The 15,711-nt window shown below is 35.9% G+C and overlaps 1 protein-coding gene across 9 annotated transcripts in view; it reads left to right on the forward strand.

Moving 5' to 3' along the window:
* LOC101737651 (tropomodulin) overlaps window positions 1-15,711 on the forward strand; it is a 102,562-nt gene that overhangs the window by 70,575 nt on the left and 16,276 nt on the right. For 5 of the 9 annotated variants that reach the window (XM_062670205.1, XM_062670204.1, XM_062670203.1 and 2 more), the window contains exons 2-3: window positions 4,876-5,028; window positions 14,160-14,327. In XM_062670205.1, coding sequence (XP_062526189.1) covers window positions 4,876-5,028; window positions 14,160-14,327 — 321 coding nt within the window. Of the gene's footprint in view, window positions 1-4,432; window positions 4,590-4,631; window positions 4,779-4,875; window positions 5,029-14,159; window positions 14,328-15,711 lie in introns of those variants that run through there. The other 4 variants (XM_062670210.1, XM_062670206.1, XM_062670208.1 and 1 more) reach the window with 2 other exon arrangements.

Consider the following 15,711-nt stretch of genomic DNA (forward strand, 5'->3'; position numbering starts at 1 on the left):
TAATAAATACTGGTAGAGAATGCCTTAGGCATTAAGTCCGCCAATGTAAATTTTACATGAAGTGTATTAAATAAATAAATAAATAAATATTACATAGGTACTAGTTACCATACACTTCATATTTAAGCTAGGTACTATGATGGGTAGTTAATTTCTGACAAATACTTAGTTGTGACATTAAGTGATATTCGTCAATGTCTTTGGTTCGAATATATTAAGTGTATAATCTATGTCTTTGGTTTTTTGACCGAAATTCAAAATCTATTTTGAAACAAAACATTCATATACTGTTGTCAGCTTCCTGTTAGTTTAATCTGATTCCGTTTGTATTCTGTAGATAGATACTTTCGTATTTAACACGTAAAGTGCTACACGTTATGGATTGAATTCGAAGATGAAATGTAGATTTAAAATAAACAGGAAACAAATGTAGAACATCAAATAAAAAGGTCAATAAATAGGCAGTCTTACCGCTAAAAACTACCTCTCATAGACAACCATCAGATGGACAATCATCTATGGAAATATATTAATTGCGAATAACTTCTACTTCCCATTGAAAAAACAATGAGATTAACCAACAACAGTCGTCATCATATCAGCATGTATCTCTCCACTGCTAGTGTAGGCCTCTCCCATAGTCCACCACAATGAACGACCCTCCGCCTTCCGGATCCAATCCTTTCCCGCATATCGCAGAGTCTTCAATCCTCCGGGCTGGGGACGCCGCCTTCATTGATGAGATTATATTAAAACTGTACATTTTGTTCTATACGAACAGAAAGACATTCCGATTTGGGGCCAGTCTCCTTGTATTTTAGCAGTAAATAAACAAAACTAAGTAGAAAGTACTTTATTTTTTGTCAGATTCAAATAGTTTTCCCGTTTCCAACAATCTGATTGTTTCTTTCTCTTCGGCATCTATTTTCTTCTTCAATTTCGCTAGTTCTATATCGCGGATAATTTTTTTCTTTGCTTCTTCTTCTCTATACGATGCTTCCATTTTGTTGTAAAGCTTTTGCTTGCCCCGAGCATATATAATTCCTGCTATTAAAAAGGCAAATCTCAAACCTCTAATCAACGGTGAAACAGGCTGTGGCGGACCATACGGCAAAGACATGATAACTTCATCGAATAAAACGCTAAAATGTAATTTCAGTGGCGATCGATCAAAAATTAATAGAAATACTCTTGAGATGCGGTAGTCGTCAAAATGACAGTTCAATTTGTAGCTTTCCAACATTTTTAACCGGCCTGTATTTAAAGAGGTCGTGAGTTCATTCACCTTTTTGCGAATCGTTAACGGGACATCCCTAACCGATACTAGGTCAAGTGCAAACTGTGCGATTTTATTATTTTTCCTGTTGGAATCGCGTTTGTTTAGCGGGAAGGCCAGTGCCCGAGCGGCTAAGAATACCGTCTGTCTCTGGTGCGGCTACCACCAATTATAGCAGACTGGCGAACCGCCAGCGGGCTGTGAATCGCGTGGTCAACAGGAACCAACGTTTATCGATTCTAATCAATCACTACCTCGTCTTCAAAGTTGGCTCTTCCTTATTAATTAAATGGGTACACGAAATGATATATTTGGCGATGCGGATGATCTAAAATGACATTAAGTCTTTACAATAGTTGGATTTTATGAAACACTACACTATTTGTGAGCAAACAAATAGTTTTGATTTAGCTTTGATTTTTATTTTATTGTCGCGTATATCATTCGTGTTGCGTTCATTTCATTTTCTTACAAATAAATCCGGACTAGGTAAACGCTATCTTTAAAATTTACACTACATGTAGACAAACATTGAAGAACTTTAATACAGAATACAGATTTTATCTTACAGAATTTTATATACCTACTTTAACTATGAAAGTTTAGGAATATTGACACCGTGTTAATGTTGTAAGTATTCATACAATAAACGTTTAGATACATTCGACAAGTAAACCCGGGAAAAAAATTGGCATTTATACATATTATATATATTATATATGGCAAATAAAAATTTGAAATAAAACCTTTCAATGCTTAAAATGCTGTGTAAAAAAATCTATGAAAAAAAAAAGATCTATGTAAAATGTTTTTGTCACTGTAGGCAGACGAGTATGTGACTCATCTGACGGTCAGTGATTACTGTCGCTCATGGACATTAATAATTCCAGAGGCAAATTCAAGCTGCTGTCAAAACTTTTATAATTAGCAGCGTCAGCAATAAAAAAAAATTAAAATTAAAAAGAACTCAAACGAATCAAAACTTTTGTTATTTCAGAATCCATTTACGCGTCGTTGTTGATTAAATAAAATTGTATTATTGCATTTCCAGTCCTTTTGTTTTCTATTTTTTATTCTATTTTATGATTTTGTTTCAGAGTTGTGATTTTTAAGGAAATTAAATAATAATTTTCTAAAATATAACATGCACATACTTTTTTTGATCATTGTATTGTTGATTATCACATAGAAAAATATCATCAATATTTTACAGTCTGTCACTTATTACCGAAAACACGATCATCATTATCCTGCCCTTCTCCCAGTCACCTGGGGTCGGCGCAACATGTTTTCTCCTTCCATACTCTTCTATCATATATCATATCTTCGCTTTACCGAAAACACGATATTATGTGTATTTATCATTGAAGTATATGGTATTTATTATCTATGGTGAAAACTAATAATGATTGCTACTGAACGTTTTAAATCCAATATAATTTATGTTGTGACAACTACTATTTCCTGTATGGAGCGTTTTAAGCGCGTGTTTCCTGTTAATTATTTTAAATTATCAAACTGTATTCTCGATGCACATTAAATTGATGTTTTACATTAAAATAACAAAATACAAGACAGTTAAATATTCGAGCCGGGGTGGTATCTGATGATTTCGTGAAGCGAAGTAAATAAATAAAAAACATATTTGGGAGCATTGCGTTCTTCCAGAATATCATATGGTGATAGGTCCTCTTGTGAGCTCGCACGGGTATGTACCACCGCCCTGCCTATTTCTGACGTGAAGCAGTAATTTCGGTTTGAAGGGAGTCAGTCGTTGTAACTATACTGAGACCTTAGAACTCGTATCTCAAGGTGGGTGGCGGCATTTACGTTGTAGATGTCTATGGACTCCGGTAACCACTTAACATCAGGTGGGCCGTGAGCTCCTTCACCCATCTAAGCAATAAAAAAAAACATATTTATTATGGACACTAGGTAGATTATATCTTTGTTTTTGTTATATAGAAAACAAGCCGGCTAATCACGCGCACTAATAGTTGCAACCTTATTGTTTATGTTTGTATCTTAATCACCATTAATTTAAATACAGTCGAAAAAAGGGCTACTTAATGCAATAATAAAAAAAAAAATCAAATTATTTATTATGTATATGGCAACCAAAGCAACAGTAACTTAAATTGACAACGTATCAAGTAAAAGGTAAACTTTCACTTGATAATTACGACGGAGACAAGTTTCTAAAACACACTGACAAAAAATAATTTAATCGAAAGTCAGTGATTAATGTTCTTGTCAAACGATAGCCGACAATTGCATGTTTTTCTTATAGAAACCCAATTTTACTTCATTTTATTTCTGCAATGACTTAGTAGTATTATGTTTCACATTTATGTAAATTAAAAAGCTATTAGGGTATATCGGGCACGGCAGAGGTATATGGTGCAGAGGTAAGGGGTCTTTCAGTAGTAAAGTATTCTGCCTGGGAGAATATTCCAATAGAATTTAAATTTACGTTTCATGTTTCAACGGGGGTGACGGTTCGTGATGTGTCTGTATTATCTATTCTCATGTTTCTAAGTCATATTAAAGGAATAAAGCTGCATAGTTCCGACCGTTATTAGGCCAGGTGTTTCATACAAAGTAGGTAGATACTGGCTTTAGGGTGGGATGGCTGTTATATAATACCTAAAATTTAAACTTTGATCTAATGTCTTAAGATTGATGACGGAATTAATGTTGTGTTGTATGATATGCTTCAGTAACTACCTTACCTGGGGGGATTCAATAAATAAATAGATAAAAAATACCAGAAATATTAATTACAAACTAATCAAACAAGTGACAGCATTCAACCCAATTATGCTGAACCGCAAATGCTATCAGTTATTTAAAGCTACGAGGTATGATTCGTTAGTAAAACATAAACGGCATTTAATTTTTATCAGTTCAGTCTGCGGCTCGTATAGTAGGTATACCTATGATGTCATTCAAATTGCATAATATACAGTTGAATGAAATGACTACAGTTGAAATTCCATAAAAGCATCACGGATAATACAACAATATAATTGTATACTTTTTACTTCTCGTTTTTAATTTTGTGTTTGTCGCTTTTGATAAGAAACCGGTACCAAGTATAGGTAGTCAATAACTTCTTCCGCTTTCCACCAATCCCACCGCCAATTTTTCTGTCCCGTTCATACATTAAGTAAATTCTCCAATGAAGGTTCACATCTGTCTCGTTTACTCTATGTAGTTTTACTTAGTCCTTATTTGTCATTTCAAGAGGGCGCTTGCGAAGTCAGTGTTTGTCGTGGGTTTTACAGTCTACAGCATTTTATTTGTTTTAAATGTAAGAGTACAATAAATTATTTTATTTTTATACTATTATTAAATGAAGAGTGTTTAAGTTTGTCAATCTCTTAATTTTACATGTTTAAAGTCAGAAGTCAATTAAAATTGTGGGTGTGGTAAACGCCGACTGTCGAAAGTGTCTTGTCAAAAAATCATGGTTAAACCTTAATTTCGGTGTGTTATAAATGTATGTTACGTAATTTTAGTTTTCAAAAGTTATTGAAATAAACAAATACGTGCGTGTGTACTCGATCGTGAAGTTAAAAGGGAATTTTTGGTCGCAGAAATCATCCTCAACAAAGACTACAACTATGACGACCCCGGCCAAATTGTACGGGCGGGAGTTGTCTACATACGACGAAGTGGACGTGGACGAGCTCCTGTCCAAGCTCACTCAAGAAGAACTGACCATGCTGGCAAAGGAGGTTGATCCTGACGTAAGTAACTTTCATACAACCTCCCTTAAAGAGTCACAATTTAATAAGATACATTGGCTAGTGTATAAATGTCATATACATTTCTTAAAATTAACAGTTATTGAAGATCAGTACCTATTTTTTAAGACAACACTACGAAAGAATATTTTCAATAATAAAATATTTGTTCTTTTAATAATAAATTTTATGCCACTTTCAGAATATGTTACTAAATGCACATATTACATAAATTTATCAATTTTAAAGTATTATGTTTGTGTGAACAGTTTTAGATGAATTGTTACAAGAACAGTTATTAAGCATGTGCATTGCACAATGATTCATGTCAAATGCCAAATAAAATTCCATTTCATCCAAAACAACTTAGAGTTCAACTTGTTTCTATTCTTATAAAAACTTACACATCTAAAACTTGGACCATCAAATAACAAGCTGTATAAGGGTTTCCCTGTACTTTTATGTATTATAAAAATTATTAATTACTTTTAAAGAGATTTTGCTTGCATAACTAGAGGAAAGACAGAGGAAAACAGTCTATAAGTGAAAGCAAAGTCAAGATACTTTTTTTTTAAAAATTACTAACTTTGGAAAACATATCTAACTTTGTAAATTTAATGTTAGAAAAATATTTAAGCCAGTCAGACAGTCATAAAATACACTGTGAAGGCTGTTGTGCTACAAAAATATTGTATGTAATTGTCAAGCTGACATTCAAAAGACTTGCCTTCTATTGTTGCAACATAATCATTACTTCTGTGTACATCACCTTGAGTTTATCAATTGCCTTCTATAGTCGGATTTTTAATTAGACGAAGCCAGCTGACAGTAGCTAATGTCACTTTGTGAAATAATGTTGCTATATTTAAAGTAATAGTGATGCGTTCAGTTCTCGTTCAATCACATGAATGAACAATGAGTGTGAAGAGTTAATCATTAATTTCAAACTATAAAAGAATATTATTTATATTTTACAATAAAATCGTATTAAAGTGCTCCAATATATGTTACTAGTAGTATGTAACTACAATTAGTTTTTTTTATTTTCATTATATACCTATAATTGTATAATATTTTATACATCTATAATTTCAACTATATGATGTATTGGAAATAGGACAGTCTTACAAGCTTCCTCGCAATGTTTTTCTTAATGTTTAAAACACTCGGTATTCAGTACAGGTAGATACTATAGGAACATAATATTTCGTCGAAAACTCATTGGTATGTACAAAGCACGCCTAAAATTCAAACCCCGTACCCGATATCGGCAATTCGGCACACCAACTATTCACTAGACAATCGAGGCAATTTCATTAATTCAGGAGTTTTTTCAATCATTCAATTTGTCACAACACTATTTTTATTTCATCAAAACCTGACAACACAGTAAACGTCAGTTGACTTCGTCTAATAAAAAATCCGACTATATCTGCATTGATGGATTTTCAAAATTACGACCAAGTGTATAAATTAAATATAATTGCACGGTGATGAGATGAGGTCAAAAGATGTTTCATGTTCTATTCAGTTATTATCAATTGGTTTTAATAATTGCAACTACCTTCATATACTACTTCTCTATTATCTCAATTTCGTGGGCTATGCATCAGTTGCATGATAATTCAGTCCTCGGGAATTTTGTGTTGTTTTCAGTTCCCTACTTGTCATCTCCAAACGCTATAATCTACTATAACAATAGATGTATGGACTAAAGTACTCTAGTACTGCTAATGACTGACTCATCGCATCACAAATTATTAAATTTAACACATATCCATAACCTCTCATATCTAATTTATATAATTTAAGCGTACATTACCAAATATATTAAAAATTGGTCATCCTTTTGTCATCACCATACATTGGTAATTTAAAATAACATTTTAAGTAATTGTCAAGTGTGCAGCATTTTGTAAAAATCTAGTTTTTAATGACTATTTCTGCATACCAAAAACACCATATCTTAGCTCTTTTTCTGTGTGAAACATTGGAACACAAACAATATAAACAAAACACCATTGTCATGTGTTCTACTGCGGATTGTTCTTTTTTAGCATCATGTGAATGAAGTAGACATCTGGCCCAGAGCCAAATTAGTTTTATGATTCGTTTATCATTCAAAGTTAAGTTGTTTGTTTATAAACAAAACAAATATCTGTCACAAAATTGTACAGAAACATGTATATATTGTATGAGGAACTATTATGTGAATTAGTGTAAGTTCTCATGGTCGACTTCAACCAAAATCACTGACACTTCAATATTCAAATTCATATTATGTTATTATATTCTCTCTTTTGGATAGCAATAACAGTTGACATTTAAAAAAAAACTGACCGTGTCCATAGAAGTTTAATTTAAAACATAAAAGCTTAAACAAAAAAAAAATTTTTTTTTGCCAAACCAAGGAGTAAACGATACCCAACTGTTTTGTTTTGTAACTATTTTTAAATATTACAGATTATCCAATGGAATTGTTAGTTAGTTTTATCATGGTCGAAATCTCAATTACATTTATACAATTTTGATGTTCTATCTCGGTGGAACCAAACTCAAACTTATCCTACCACTAAAATTGCGGATCGGAGTAACGTAATAATAATTTAGTATTGCATAAATATGTATGCAGGTTTTTGTTAAATTTCCGCACCTGAATATATTGTTTGCACGTTTTACAAAAGTAAACGATGGCTTCAAGGTCGCGATAAAAGATATTGTGTAAATTGTTATCGTGACCTAGCGAATTGGATTAATAGACTCTAATATCCGTGTAATTATCAACTGATACTACAACTACACCATGCTAGACGTCTATACACGTGGGTGTCTCCAGGAGATAGATACAGGAATCAAATTGACTATATCTTAATCAATTCTCGCTGGAGGTCTTCAATAAGCAACGTGAAGACGTTTCCCGGAGCTGACTGTGGTTCTGACCATAATTTGCTTGTAGCAAATTTTGCTTTGCGTTTAAAATCACCAAGAGCACGTACCAAAAGAGTCCCGCAGCTGAGTCCTTCGGAGAGTATTGCATTCCGGCTGTCTCTTGAAGAGAAGTTATCCGACATAATTACTGTCCAATACCCTTCGGCAGACGCCCTTTGGACTAACCTCAAGGAGCTAGTTAATACAACCTTGGATGAAATCCGCAAACCTCAACAACTCGTGCCAAAAAAGTCTGCATGGATTTCAGACCGCACTTGGGCTCTCGCAGAACAGAGAAGGAATCTTAGGGTCAAGGGTATGCAGGACCCAGAGGTGAGAGGTGAATACAGTGATCTCTGTAAGTACATTGATGTGTGTTGCAAAGAAGATAAAAACAATTACATTAATGGAATATGTCGAGAGATAGAAAACCACTCCCACAAATACCAAACTGCAGATCTCTTCAAGAAAATCCGCCAGCTTACAAAGAAGTTTAAGCCTAAGTCCTGGGTGATTGAGAATGATGACGGGCGCCTTTTGAATCGGTTAGACGAAATTTCCGAGAGGTGGCGTTCCTATTGTCAGGATCTATACAAAAACCCATCATCTATTACTTCAAGTAATGTACCCGCCATCGATTGTGTGGATAGAGAGCCGAATATTCTTCGAGCTGAGATTGTGGCTGCTTTGCGCTCACTGAAAAATGGGAAAGCACCTGGCCCTGACTTGATATCAGCGGAAATTCTGAAGGTGCTAGGTGATAACGGAATTACTGCTCTGCACTCCATCTGCAACAAAGTGTGGGCGGATGGTGTATGGCCTAGTGACTGGACTAGGTCGATTATTCTTCCCTTGCACAAAAAAGGCTCAACGAAGCAATGTGATAACTACCGCACGCTTGCACTCATCTCCCACGCCAGCAAGATCTTACTTTACATACTGAACAACCGGATTCGTTACTACCTGGACCAACAGATTCCGCAAGAACAAGCCGGTTTTGTGAAGGGTAGAGGCACGCGTGAGCAAATTCTTAACGTGAGGCAGCTAATCGAGAAGGGTCGCGAATACAACGTTCCATTCATCATGTGTTTCATCGACTACAGCAAGGCTTTTGATTGTGTCAACTGGAGTTCCTTGTGGAAGGTATTGAATGTTCTTGGTGTACCCAATCATCTGATAGTGCTGGTACAGAGCCTGTATATCTACAGTCAGGGAGTTGTCAGAATCGATGAAGCTGTGTCCCAACCGTTCTGTTTTGGAAAAGGTGTCCGGCAGGGTTGCATACTGTCACCTATACTTTTTAATGCATATGGAGAGTACATCATGCGGCAGACTTGTGAAGATTGGTCGGGAGGTGTGCGCATTGGTGGAGCTCATATTACAAATCTCCGATATGCCGATGACACGACCCTGCTAGCTGCAGACGAATCTGAAATGTCTCTTTTCTTCAGCAAAATGGAACGTATCAGCAACAGCCTAGGCCTCTCCATAAATAGATCAAAAACGAAATTAATGGTGGTGGATCGAGCAAATGTTCTAAGATTGAATGGGGCGCTTGGATTAGAGGTTGTAGACGAATTCGTGTATCTCGGGTCCTGCATCAGCAACAAAGGCTCATGTGAAACTGACGTGCGCCGACGTATCGGAATGGCTAAAAGTGCGATGTCTCAGCTACAGAAGATCTGGAAGAATAGAGGGATAGGCCTGAAAACTAAAACCAGACTGGTGCGGACTCTTGTTTTCTCTATCTTCTTGTATGGAGCTGAGACATGGACGTTGAAAGCAGCAGACCGAATGCGCATCGATGCTTTCGAAATGTGGTGTTGGAGACGCATGCTAAGAATTCCGTGGACAGCCTTCCGGACTAACGTGTCGATATTGAAGCAACTGGGCATCAAAATCAGACTGTCTACTGTATGTCTGAAGCGGATCCTCGAATATTTTGGTCACATTGCGAGGAAAGACGGCGATAACCTGGAAAAACTTATGATCACAGGGAAAGTTGAAGGCAACAGATCTAGAGGCCGCAGCCATACTCGTTGGTCCGATCAGATCCGCACCGCTTTGGACAGTACAGTGTACAGCGCGCTGCATGACGCCGTGGACAGGGGAAAGTGGAAAAAGATCCTAAAATTGAAGCTCATGGGTGATGGTGGTCACGACCCTCAGACATGAGGAACGCGACTCGAGGAGGATCAACTGATACTATAAGACCTTTGATTATATACAGACGTGTATATAATCAAAGTATAAGACCTTTCTTGCGTCGGTAATGTGGTATATAATGATACACGTGGTGGGTTCCCGCGTCCTTCTACGGTGGTGCTTTTGGAAGAGATTTAGTTCTTCGAGGCCGCTGAAGCCTTATTTGGGTCCGGCTAATTAACCGCCGCCAAACATTCGGCGTTGACTATTTTACGGTGGAAAAGATGACTATGAGACAAGTGATGATATATTTAGATTCTTACCTATTTCTGCCGCGTTGCATATATCGTCTGTTCGCATTAAAAGTGTACAATTTCCAAAAATATTTTAAAATTGAGTTAATACGAGGAATCATTTGGTATCACCAGTATTTTTCTCCTAAATACTGTCAAAAGAGCGTAGTTTAGTTTCAGTTTTTTTTTTTAGTTTACCTATATTTTGACTGCTTGTATTAACAAAATTAATACATAATTTTATCTTACTTTAAAAGACAGATGATGTAACTGGTAAAAAATTTAAAATAAATGTTGCAAAGATGATTAGTATTAAAAATATCACACGTTAAACCTTTAAAACACTCTCCTGTAAAATTAGTAAGTTTTGAGAATATACAGTTTTAATGCGAAAAGACGATATGTTGTCCGCCTTGACAACGGTTATATAATTATTCGTGACGACATTTTCAATGTGGACATTTTCATTTCTGTTTATGTTTTTATTGCGTAGACGTCCTAGGTCTGCCAAATAGATTTAATAAAATGAATGTACAGATAGATGAACTCACATTCTGTCTGGTGTTAATATATATCGGAGTCCCCGTTGATTTGGTCTATTTAGTTAGTAATCGTTTAGTGGAGCTTTAGTCCATACTGTAGCTACTGAAAATTCAATCTAGAACCTCCCAAAGTTTTTTAATTTAAAATTATCCGCCTCCGTGGGTAGTTGAATAATGAGAACTACGTTTCCTAACGTCCCTCTCAGAAATAAGACGGCTCAATGTAATAAGTCATTGCGTTTAAATATCTCTAACATATCTTTCGATTAAAAAAAAATTATAATTTATCATCAAAGCTCTCGGATGTTACCTAATATTTAAAGACCACTGTGGCTCTCCAAAAACATGAACTTTTTCATGAACTTTTAGTGTTTATTGAAAAATATTGTCAATTTTATGTGGTCACAGAGACTATAATGTATTCGAAAATTTAGACATAATTTATAATGACAATAAAAACGCGAAATAAACACGTAAAATCAGTTTTAATCATATCTACGATTCGCGTAAATCGTGGAAAATATTATGTTCCATAACTGTTTCACTACTGGATATAGTATAGGTACTCCCATCGTTCATATTAGATCCTCTAAATCTGGATTTTACTGGTGGTAGGACCTCTTGTGTGTTCACACAGGTAGGTACCACCACCCTGCCTATTTCTGCCGTGAAGCAGTAATGCGTTTCGGTTTGAAGTGTGGGGCAGCGGTTGTAACTATACTGAGACCTTAGAACTTATATCTCAAGGTGGGTGGCGCATTTACGTTGTAGATGTCTATGGGATCCAGTAACCACTTAACACCAGGTGGGCTGTGAGCTCGTCCACCCACCATAACACCATTGATCTTATTCTAAATGAGAAGACAGCTTGGAGCTTTATAAGCCCGTTATAAGAAGGCTGTTTCTAAATGTGTCATTGAAGTGGTCCTTATTCCTGTTTATTGTGAATTTTGCTTTACATTGCGGCTCACGAAGTTTATGCCCAGACCTTTTAAATAAAATACAAATTTTACAATAAAGCATATTATATTTTATTCACGCATGCAAACAAACGTCGTGGCTAAAGAAGTTCCGAAATTGAATCGTATTAATTTTACAATCTGACCGCATGTTAATAGCATTTAAATTATCGGTATCGGATAAAAATTCGACACGATAAGCAATGTTATGCTATTGAATTCAAATTTATCTGATAGTGCACGTTCCGTCAGCTCTTTTAGTGAACTGTTCGTGATAAGATAGAAGTTCATCGAATGCTTGTAATTCGTTCGATCGTGAAGTAATCAATGCTTGTCATGTCTTTCGTAATGTAATAGGAAAAATAATAGTTTAAAAAAACTAACAAAATACGCTTTTATAGAAAAACCAACTAAAAAATTGAAAATACATTTTAATAAATATTAATTAAAAATTGTGTAAGAAAAATGATTTTATTGTAAAAAGAAGCGTGGGGTGCTTTTCAGGATATTGTCAAAATAACCTTTCTACCTATATCTGTTCATAAAATATTTATTATTAAGTACTGATACCATTTTTTTAAACTATTAAGTATTTATTTTTAATTTTTTAGTTGAATTTAAATTTTTTAATATTGAATTGTCGTCGGTCTTTAATAAGTATACCAAATTTCGAGTTAATCCGACGTTTTGAAGGGGGTCAAAATCATGTTCAAAGATTCCTTTACATACTAACTAACATACATACGTCTGAAGCTAGTAAAAACGTATTATAATAGGCCTCCACAGGCAATAAGGTGCAGAGAAATTAAATAGCACATCGGACAATCCGAGTTGAATGTTGCCTTAAGATCAATCAGAGAAAAACGATCAAGAAAACGAATTAACGAATTAGCGGTAACATTACTTCTAACAAATTTTCTAAATCCAAACACAACCGTAGATTTAACAGGCTATTAATACTCTACTCTAAACACGTCATTACGTATCGTCCCGATTCATTAACGGTGCTTTTAGGTACCACAAGCACCGGTAACCGTCCTCGTCGAACCCGTCACTTGCGACGAAGGGCTCGACGAGTGAATTAACCCTATAGACACAGCCCACTGAGTTTCTCGCCCGATCTTCTCAGTGAGACGCATTTCCGATCTGCTAAGCACTGCTCTTGCTAGGGCCACTGTTAGCAACACTCCCAGCTAGAGCCCCGTGAGCTCACCTACACGTCAAGGAGAAGCTGAAATAGTCTCTCAAGGCAATCAGCATAGGTAGGAGAAAAAAAACCACCCTAAATGCTGTATAAGAGGTCTAATACTTCATGCGTTTTAAAAAAACCAAGATATATCTGTCGTGCGAAGGCCGTAAATTCAATTTAATTTAGTGTACGAAAGAGATGCATATACATATATCTAAGAGGTCCCATTAAAACGGAATGCTCGTAATGAACGTGATAACCGTTTCTACAAAATGGTCCATTTAAAATAAATATAGAGAGTAGATTACGAGTTATATTGTAAACAAACACAAACGCAAAACATACAACGCATAATACAAGTGCACAAATGATGGTTTTATCGCTGAGAGCGATTTCTTCCAGACAATTTTATATTTTATTACTGTTGGTAGGACTACGTCTGAGCCGTGAGCCTGCACGGGTAGGTACCACCCACCGCCTAGCCTATTTCTGCCGTGAAACAGTTCTGCCTAAGCAATTTTTTATTTATTTCATTTACTTCAGATTTTGCATCCATATTACACTTCATTACACCGCATTAACATTTCATTTATACTAGAATTAAACAAAAATAATAACTACAATCTCGGACTAAAACAAAAGCAATAATAATAATAATAAAAATAAAAAATCAAATAATAATAATAATAATAAAACAAAAACTCTAAATTAACTTGAAAACTACCTTAACCTAAAGGCTGGTTTGGATCCAGAGTGCTCAACATGCACACGTGTCCAGTGTTGCATTATTGGGCAGTCCAGATCCATCTGTGAGGCGATGCCTATGGGCTCCGGTAACCAGTTAACACCAGGTGGGACGTGAGCTCGTCCAGGTGGACAAGAATAGTTTAAGGAAAGAAATTAACCGCGGTGAACTTATAGATTGAAAAAACGAGAAATCGATTATATATAACACACAACAATACAAATGATAAAACAAATGTCACATAAATATCACGTCTTAAATAAACACTTATGAAACATAAACCTTAAGTGTTTTTTTTTTAATGTACTAATTAGACATTAATGTTTATTGCAGGACAATTTCCTTCCACCGTCACAGCGTAACAACTACGCTTGCGAGAAGGATCCCACCGGTCCGTTGAATCGCAAGAAACTGATAGAGCACATCAACAAGCAAGCACTGGAGACCCCCGACCGGCCCGAGGTCAAGCCTTTCGTCCCCGGCGTCGTCAGGGGCAAGAAGGTAAGGTATCAAACGCGACCAACGCAAAATTTTGATCTAGTTTCATAGTTTAATTGAAGAGAAAGAAAAAATTGGGCAAACGCGAAATGTTGTTTCTCTCTGTCGCCATCAATGTTGCGTTGCAAGATACGTTTCTTTATTGCTTAGATAGTTGGGCGAGCTCACGGCCCAAAGTGGTTACCGGAGCCCATAGACATACATGTACAACCTAAGTGCCGCCACTCACCTTGAGATATGGTTTCTAATATCTCAGTTTTTATAGTACATAATAATGGATGTTGACTTTTGTTTTTCGTTTTTAGCAACATCACTAATCTTTTTTTTTTTGCTTTGATGGGTGGACGAGCTCAAAGCTCATCTGGTGTTAAGTGGTTACTGGAACCCATAGATATCTACGACGTAAATGCGTCACCCATCTTGAGATATAAGTTCTAAGGTCTCAAGTATAGTTACAACCGCTGCCCCACCCTTCAAACCGAAACGCATTACTGCTTCACGGCAGAAATAGGCAGGGTGGTGGTACCTATCCGCGCGGACTCACAAAAGGTCCTACCAGCAGTAATATTTATGAAATCAAGAACAAAAAGAAACTCACTCTCGTATTTGTAATATTAGTGGAATTCATTTAAGTATACTAAATAGTAAACAAGAAAGAACAATAGAAAATATGATATTACACCACGTTGAAAAGTCAGTAACGCGTATTGTCGCCGAACAATACAAGCCCACATGATAATTACGGAGTTACTCCGAAGCTATTTTTGTAGTAACGTCATTGTCTGAAAATTATGAGTAAAACGAGGGAGCATATTACGCTTCTCTGATCTCATCTTGCGACATCGGAGATGAAGAATTATCTAGAAAGTCCTTGATGAACGTTAAACATACTTATTATGTAGGCAATTTGATACATTTTAGGTTAACGTGTACGGTGCGGTACGTGAATGGAAATTGGTGCGATTTTGCCTAATCTTACTGGTGGTAGGACCTCTTGTGAGTCCGCGTGCCTATTTCTGCCGTGAAGCAGTAATGCATTTCGGTTTGAAGGGTGGGGCGGCCGTTGTAACTATACTTGAGACCTTAAAGCTTATATCTCAAGGTGGGTGGCGCATTTACGTAGTAGATGTCTAAGGGCTCGAGTAACCACTTAACACCAGGTGGGCTGTGAGTTCGTCCAACCATCTAAGCAATAAATAAATAATAAAAATAAAACAATACGAATGTCTTTTTCAGACTTTTGTCAGGAATTAATGGCGTTTTTCCAGCTTATACGTGCCGTAGTATCTGCTCTAGTATCTATTTAAAACTGGGTAGGCTCATTCGATATAATAATTGAATTATTTTAATTTGTGATGAAGTTTTCAAAATTGAAAATAATGACGAT

The sequence above is a fragment of the Bombyx mori genome, chromosome 9 (assembly GCF_030269925.1).
Source record: "Bombyx mori chromosome 9, ASM3026992v2".
Lineage (NCBI taxonomy): Eukaryota > Metazoa > Arthropoda > Insecta > Lepidoptera > Bombycidae > Bombyx > Bombyx mori.